Source organism: Vollenhovia emeryi, unplaced genomic scaffold (genome assembly GCF_000949405.1).
Source record: "Vollenhovia emeryi isolate VEMERY1.0 unplaced genomic scaffold, V.emery_V1.0 DF939130.1, whole genome shotgun sequence".
In the NCBI taxonomy this organism is placed as follows: domain Eukaryota; kingdom Metazoa; phylum Arthropoda; class Insecta; order Hymenoptera; family Formicidae; genus Vollenhovia; species Vollenhovia emeryi.
The window spans coordinates 2161921-2170542 of NW_011967236.1; the positions used below are offsets into that span (position 1 = coordinate 2161921).

Genomic DNA, 8622 nt, shown 5'->3' on the forward strand with positions numbered 1-8622 from the left:
TCTCTTTTAGTTTTTTAAAAAATCGACTGTATAAATTAAAATGGCCCACCCTGTATATATGAAATTACTCGGGAAGACATCCCCAACAACATATTTAAAAATCAAGCGAATCGGAGAGGAAGTCGCTTTTATGCACAATTACCAGAAATTTTTTAGACTTGCCATAATACTACAGCCGAATAAAAAGTATTATCCTATTGGAAAATTGAAGATGCATATTGATTTTTCTCTTATCGTGTGTATGTACAAGTATATATTCATTTTATATAATTTAGCCGGTCAAGAATTTATTATGAGAAACGTCTGAAACCACAATATTTTCAAACAAGCTTTTATCCGCTGTATTATTTCCGGAATAAAACGATCATCATTCTCAAGCGAATCTACTTAGGTAGATTGTTTGATTTTGAATTCTAAGGAAAAAAATATATAAAAAGAATTGAGTTGCAATGTAATCTCTCAAAACGAAACTCCTAGACATAATGAGAAATCATAAATGCTTGTGTAAGGTACTTATTGTTAGTGCACAAGTAATCCGGATCAGATTAAAAGAAAAATTGCTTTCTTAAGGAGGATGTATTACATGAAAAATTGTTGCATTTCACGCGTCGGTTTCATCCCGCAGTATCTCTTTAAATTAAAAGTAGGCGCGTTTCTTTTTTAGAAAGAAAATTTTCTAATCAAGATACATTATATAAAAATTAAAAAATAGCAACTATTTTCTTTAGAAAATATAATATATCTTATTTTAAATTCCAAATTTATTTGTTTCAACTACTCCTATTAACCGTAAGCGATAAAGTACAATCATGTCTCATGCATGGATCTGTTGACATTATATAACATAGTATGACGCTAAACTTTTTTGTGATATCTTAGATAAGTAATAAATCTAGATGCCGCGCGGCGCGCGTGTTGCACAGGTCGTCTCGCGAGATTCGTGTAAAATTCTGAGTTCTACGAAGATATAAACTGATTTTATCTCGGTGAAAAGTTGATTAATTGTGTGCTTCTTCGTATTGCTTCCAACTTTCTATTTTTCAACGTCAAATATTTCAAGTGATTAGTCTTTAAATTAAAATCCCATTAAGTTCTACCTGCAATTAATTAAGATTAAGAAATAGAATATCCACCTTATATCCCGAGGGGATTTGTTTTCTTAAGTATTTTAGTTTCTCGCTGTTAAACGCACTCGAAATTACATCTCGCTGATGTTCACAGAGGAAAGGTCAACTCCGATTTCGTCGCAGAGCACGCTCCTGCAATTCGATATAAACTTTAGAAAATATTCTGCATATTGTACATTGGAAATGTATTCCACGCGATATTCACTCCTCGTTTTATATATCGATATCAAACTCGGCACTCGCGTCTAAAAAGGAAAAAAAGAGTATCGTAACAGGTTTATTCAATCGCGCGTGAATATTCAACGTTCACACTTCGGTCGGCAGAATCTGAGTAATAAGATTAGCGCTTACAATGACACGACTAGTTAGTCATTGATACTTTGCGTTTTGTTCATTCGCTTAATTCGATATTAAGCGCTGCTACAGAGGAACATTTTACAATACATTATATTAAATACAAATATTCTTTTCGGAGAAACCTAGATTCTCTTATATGGTCCGTGCATGCCAATAGTTGTGTCATTTTAAAACAGGGTATATGGTTATAACTGGATAATAAAGTTAGCTTGATCTTCAGTAACGTTGTAAGTGATGTTAGCAGTGTCTTTTTATGCCGTGTGTGAATTTAGATATCCTTTCACCTTTTCCGCATAAGTGAATTTCTTGAATAACATTTATATTCTACTTGTCCTACTTTTTCACAAAAGATATTTTTCATTTTCTCAAAATTAAAACCATACAAATGTATGACATTCTTATGCGTAAACATAGCATAAATAAATTTAAACATATATAAATAGGACATAAATTAATTTTATCCAAGTTATTGCTATAATTAAATATTACATTAACTTTTACTATTATTATTCATATCATCTTGTGAAGAGACGCTTTAACATCTCGCGTCAAGTATATTCACATATATACCTACATGTAGAAATAGTCTCCGTAAAAGAAACATTATGGCGTCTCGCTTTATATTCTTTATTAAATATGCTCCGTTACATATCCTGAAATACCGGCGTTACACATATTAATTAAACAATAGCAGATAACATTTTTTTATTGCAACAAAAGATTAGGTAGAAACTGTTACTCACATATAACCGTTATACGCAATGAAAGTTGCAATTTATTAATCTCTAATTAATTTTTCAATTTATCGACCAAATAAATTTTTCGCTTTCCGCAGCAAAGTGTTAAAGGTGTAATCTAATGAGAAATTAAATTATTTTAATAGACTCTGATCTCACCGAATATACTAGCATAGTCGGCGAGATTATAAAGATATTACAGAAAAGTGTTTCACAAATACAAAACACAAATTAAAGCACTTGAATACTTAGCGGAGAACACGTCGTGTAGGAAATGCAATATATTATTTCGAAATGCAAACCATGAAATTTCCGAAAGAAAGCAAATACAGACGAATATTATTTTATCTCCACATTGCTAGCCGCCAACTTTTTATGCCAACCACGCAGTACTCGGGGGAGGGGGGGGGGGGTCCAGCTTCGGTGTATCGTATTTGCGTGGTGTGTAAAGACCACGCTCTAAGGTCCAACGCGCGTGTCTACGTAACTTCAACGCCACACGTAAACTCACGCGTTCGATCTAGAGCGACAGGTCCAACTCGCCGTCGCGACGACGAGCCGGAAGACGAACCGGAGATAGAGGCCGGAAATATTCTACGCTACGCTCCTTCCAGAGCGAAGGGCAGGCGGCGTGGTACAATCGCAAATATCACAGCTCGATCGTAGAGTAATAAGCGCAACTGTCGATCGTGTCGATATCGCTACTGCTATCGACACCGCGTTAACAAAAATACATTGTCAATTTTGCAGTAAAACTCTTATACGCTGCGGAAAAGATGTATCGCGAGGATAATCAGTAGAGATCGCTATCTCTTTGGCGGCAATGATAAAAAACTCGGATCTTCGAATCTATTTTACTGATAGTTAATGCAAGTCTGTGACACGAGGGGTTTAAAAATTGCGCGATTTCTACACGGAGAGACCGATATGGTTACCACGTGATAAGTAGTGGAGACAACTATATGCGTTTTGTGCAGCAAACTTAGTGAATGCTGCAACACAAGACAATGTAGATGCCCCTACTATTTATACGGCAACATTTTTATTTTATGTAGAAAGGAGAGAGTGCCAATGTGAGCCACAAAATGAACGGTACTCTGTTCTCACAATATAGAATCAAAATTTCTCTTTAATAGCATAAACGTTTCGATCCTTCTTCGGGTCTTCCTCAGTAAAAAAACTACAATGAGATCGTCGAAAATACAGGATGAGAATACAGTACAACTTATAATACAGATTCAACAATTATAGTCGGTTACCTCGTTTAGACCGAATAAAGCATAAGGCAATATCTAAAGTCACATAGTGCACTGATCCCCTAAAATATTGCCCATAAAATAAGTGTATTATAAGTTGTACTGTATTCTCATCCTGTACTTGCGACGATCTCATTGTAGTTTTTTTACTGAGGAAGACCCGAAGAAGGATCGAAACGTTCATGCTATTAAAGAGAAATTTTGATTCTACATTGTGAGAACCGAGTTCCGTTCATTTTGTGGCTCACATTGGCACTCTCTCTCTCCTTTCTACATATTTTCTTTTTGGGAGCCTTCACAACACTTTGGTATACTTTTAGTTTAGTTATTTTTGCCTTAGCCGGTCTTTCCGTGTACGTCTCAATTAAATTGGGAAGTTATGAGATTCGGCGAATATAACTCCGCGTCATTCGAATGCTCGAGATTTCCAGCACTCAAACGTTTCAGAATTGGAACGCATAGTACTTACCGGTTCATATCACAAGAATGTTTGTCAAATTATAACACCCGCCCCCCCATTAACTATGCTTGAACTCACCTGGAGTTGCTGGACGCCACGCTATTGTTAGAGCGCGATCTGCGGCTCTTTAGGGAGTCGCCCCGGTTTACCACCCCCTTGCCCGTGATGCTGAAGTGCCGTAGTCTGTAGTACTCCTCCTCCACGCCGGTATTGGGCATACTCGCCACTCGCGATCTCTGTTGCGGAAGACACAGATAATTCGGCCGACCGGAAGAGCGACTCCCAGGAGCCTTCACCGACTGTGATCGGCTATGATGGGGACTTCCGTATCTGCGGGTTAGCCGATCGTCACTACCTGATAATATACTGACTGTGCAGGACGCCCCAGAAGGAAAGGTCATACTTCGGGGAATTAAATCATTGATGAAAGTTCAAAAATCTTTCGTAAAATGTGATAGTCTGTTTTAATATATTTCCAAATAATTTCTTGACTTTTTTAAGGCACGATTGACTTTTTTCAATTAATTAATTAATCTTTAATCGTTACGCTTACTATGAACGTATGTTACAAAACTATGAAGAATGTATAATATATTTGAACTGAAAACTTTCTGAGAGCGTGTCGTAATGGTTAAAAAGTGTATTACTGTTTATTATTAAACACGTTGAAATCTCGGAAATATTGGAGATGCTCCGTTACCACTATGGTTTTGGAACACATTTAGAATTGGACACGTGTCTATAAATCTTTCTATCTAAAGTGCTTGATGCTCTTTCGAAGTATGGACGTTTCCTTCTGAGATATTCCGATATAAATCCATAAATATTGAATATCCCTGGCTAGAACTTCCGACAAAATTTCCGGGCAAACTTCCTTTTATCGCGACCGAGAGAACACTAAATTACTTTAAATACACGAGAGAAAAGAATTTTTATTGGGCTCACCGCGTTAGGCGCGCGGCGCGGTTTAATATCTTCTTAATATCTTGACGTCTTGTTGGCTACGTTACCTAGAATATCTTTTATTAAAAGTACAGATCGTGAAATGCGCCGAAATGAAAACCAGTGATAACACGCCGCTAAAAATTGATAACAACGTCGTCGGTTAAGTCCCGGTCAGTAAACTATGATCTCTCTTCGAAACGCGTTTCTTTATATAGGCCTGTATCACCGATATCGATCGTATCGTTTTCCGTGTCGCGAAAGTGGCGCAGCAACGCTCGATATCTGCTTACCTCATCTCGAAGTCGTGTATCTCCTGCAGGGTGAGGGTGTTGGCAACGTCCAGCAGCTGCCGCATGTTCTCCTCGCGTCGCCTGGCGTCGGCGTCCGGGTGCAACAGAATCGTCGCCGCGGGCGCGTCCAGGGACAAGGACGGCTGTTGCACCACGATCGTCGCCTGGGTCGATCGCTTGCTGCCGCCACCGGCACTTCCGCCTTTCGGATATGAAAAATTTACGTCCGTTACCCCGTCCTCGTGCGGGCTCGTTGATCTTGCGGGTCACGAATCGGCGGGGGGAGAGAAGAAACGTCTCTCTCGTCCTCCCCCGCGTCCTCGTTCCCACGCCACCTCTCATTCCGCCCTCGCGGAATGCGTTGCTCGGGTCTTTAGGCCACCCTTTTCCGTTCCCTTCCTCGGCGAAATTGCCGGGAGGGTACGCATTCGCGGTCGTCCCGACGAAACCGCCGTCACCCGTAAATCATTTTGACGATGATATTTCGCGACAATCCTTTCGGTACGAGGGTAGAATCTCGATAGTGCTGACATTGGAAAAAGTTTGAGTGTATTTACCCGTTGAGCGCCACAGGCTGGGTCAAGGGTCGCTACTCCGAAAAATTTTCCACGATTTTAGCTTGGAGAAAAAGCCAACGGGGAACAGTATAGCCTCGATAAAACTAGAGACCCTGTAATCAGAGACTGGCCGTAAGAGTTGGTCAAATTCCTGTGAGTGAGAGAAAAACATGGGCTATCTCGCAGGAATTTGACAAACTCTTATGGGCTGTATCTGATTACAGGGCCTCTAGATAAAACGAAAGAGTTACACGCCTTTCTATTTGTCATTTGTTTCCTTCGCTTTATCTATGTTGCTCACGTATAGTTAATGTGTAGAGCACGTCTAATCGATTGTCACTTCCATTTATAGTGTCTATGGAATATTTAGAATCAATATCATCTCGAAAAGAGAAATGCCCGGAATAGTTCCTTCAGCGGCCGAAGGCGGGTAATTGAAAGCGAGAAGTGAGAGCGAAGCTTGTTCTGTAATTAATTTTGATATTTACTTTAACAAGAAATATTAATCATGCCCGACAAGAAAATTTGATATCGAAACTTGATAATCCTAGGAATGTTGAATATTAATGTATTATATTTCTGCAGTATACAAATCGCGCCGTGACATATAAAACTTGTTTGAATTTGAAGTTAAAGTTCAGAGTTGATTGAAATGCTTTGTACGCAGCTGCCTCGATGTAATAATATCCAATTTTTGTTAGGAAGCCTTGCCTTCGGAATCAATCACGCAACTCTCCCTCGGATGTGCAAGGGTAAAGAGCGTGGAAATGCGTGGAAGATAAAAATTTCCATGCATTTTATAGCGACTGCTTTTTTTTCGGATAACACGTATGCATTAGTTAACGTCAGCATTTCGAGAGATTAAATGGGATGCATATGACCGGCGAAACGGTGAAAAAAATGAAATGCGAGGGGATTCATTGGCAATCACGCGACCGACCCGCGTATCCATAAATGAATAACCACTGGTTTACACTCGAAACTGAAATTTTATAATTCCCTTTCGAAACAAACAGCATTTGAGATCCGTGCCAACAATAATGATCGCTTCAGCGATCCCTATGCGTAACTGACAGTTGTCGTTTCGCTTCCTCATAGAGGAAGCTGCGTGCTTTTGTTTCCCGTGAACTTTTCTCATTCGCTTCTTCTCGGCGCGGTAATTTCTAGCCCAGCCTGTGCAGAGATCGACGGGCATCTTTAAGACGCGGAGACCCCTCGTTTAAACAAAAGTTCCGCAATCTGCGAGCTCGAGTCTCGCGCAATTGCAATTACCGAGATTCCATCCGACACTGTCGAAGTGACGGACGGAATAATAACCGGGATTGTGAGTAGCGAGGACGGCGATCCCGCAGGCATCGCGGTGTGTACTAGTGAATAGGAATAAACAGGTAAACGACAAAGCGTGATTCGATAGCAGGAGTCGCAAGCGGCATTTCCCGAGTCTTCTCTTTCGCGCTGCTAAACGGCACGGCCGTAGTCGAAGCGAGCGATCGCATCGCGGAGATCGGTATCGCGCGTGAATTAAAACTGGCATAATTTCGACGACTTTCCAGCTCATTTCCGATGCTGCAGATACGTTAAAATGAATCTCGGCGTATAGCGCGACCTTGCGTGATTTTGCGTGCTCACGCAACGCTCTGTCGGGATAAGATTAGATTTAATTTTCTTGAGCTCTTACTCCTCGAAACGGTCTGCTTGCATCCGAATAAATATTTGTAAGAATAACGTTAATTAAAACTTGAAAAGAGAGAGAGGGGAATTATAACCGAGTATATAAAATACTTTCACGGTGAAAAGTGGCTTAAATACATATAGTAAAAACTCAATTTTTAATACTCTAAAACATTTAACGATAGCTTCTCCGTATGAATTTTTGAATTAAATCCTTAAGCCCATAGAAGCTAATTTCAATTATTCAGCGCGTTGAAAATTTTACGAATCGAAAACGCTCTACACTTATTGTAGCAAAATGCACTTTTCCATATCTGCGGCAGTCAAAATACAAGCTCCGCGAAATTATACTGATTTTAATTTTTAATATCGTGGCATCATTGATGAATCTACGTCTATCTATTCATCTATCTAGAACGACAAATTCACAGTTCGTAATACATACAGTACAAGCAAAAGTATAGAAGAGGTAGAGAACTTTCAGATGACGAGATATATAATTTTTTTTTAGAAAATATACAATTTTTTCATTGTAATAAACAGAAATTATTCGATATAATTTCACTTGTATCTCCGGAGATACATGAAATTCAAAATAGGAGAGTACGACACAAACGAGATTTATAAAAAAATTACTCATCAATCTCGTAGAAACGATATCGCGATGAGTTTTCTACATCCCTACCTCCTCCTTTACCAATCGTTCCCATAAGCATTGAGTAAAATTAATGGGGATTTGATTCTCTATCACTTTTGTAAATCTGTTTTCGTAAAAAGGATGTCTCTCTGAAATCCTCCGTGAATTTTAACTAGTGTTTATGCGAACGGTTTTACGACGGCGACAGAAATCACACTAAGCCGGTCGGTGTATTTTGCGCACGCAAAACGGACTTTCAATTAACGATCAAAGCACCAGCGACGATATTTCCCTCGGCTACGGTGCCGATTACCATCGCAGACTTCGCGAGACAACGAGCTACGACATTAAGAACGTCGGCATCGCGTTTCACGAGGACCATCTCGATGACTTTCGTCAAGAACGTAATATTCGCTCTCGCGCTTTTTTTCCACTCTCTCCCACAGGGTCGATAAACGTCGTCGTCGTCGTCGCTCGTTGTCGTCGTTGTCGTCTGAGATTCGCGCGAAAGAGGCGCAAGCAGTTGATTAGCAACGCAAGAAGAGAGAGAAAGAGAGTGAGAAAGAAAGAGAGAGAGGGGAGAGA

General features: G+C 39.7%; 1 protein-coding gene across 1 annotated transcript in view; it reads right to left on the reverse strand.

The window, feature by feature from the left end:
* Nucleotides 1-8622, reverse strand: part of LOC105568337 — a 30780-nt gene that overhangs the window by 15809 nt on the left and 6349 nt on the right. Inside the window, exons 4-5 of the mRNA XM_012023934.1 lie at nt 5173-5374; nt 4016-4267 (exon numbers count right to left, since the gene is read on the reverse strand). Of these exons, the coding sequence (XP_011879324.1) occupies nt 4016-4267; nt 5173-5374 (454 nt within the window). The remainder of the gene's footprint in view (nt 1-4015; nt 4268-5172; nt 5375-8622) is intronic.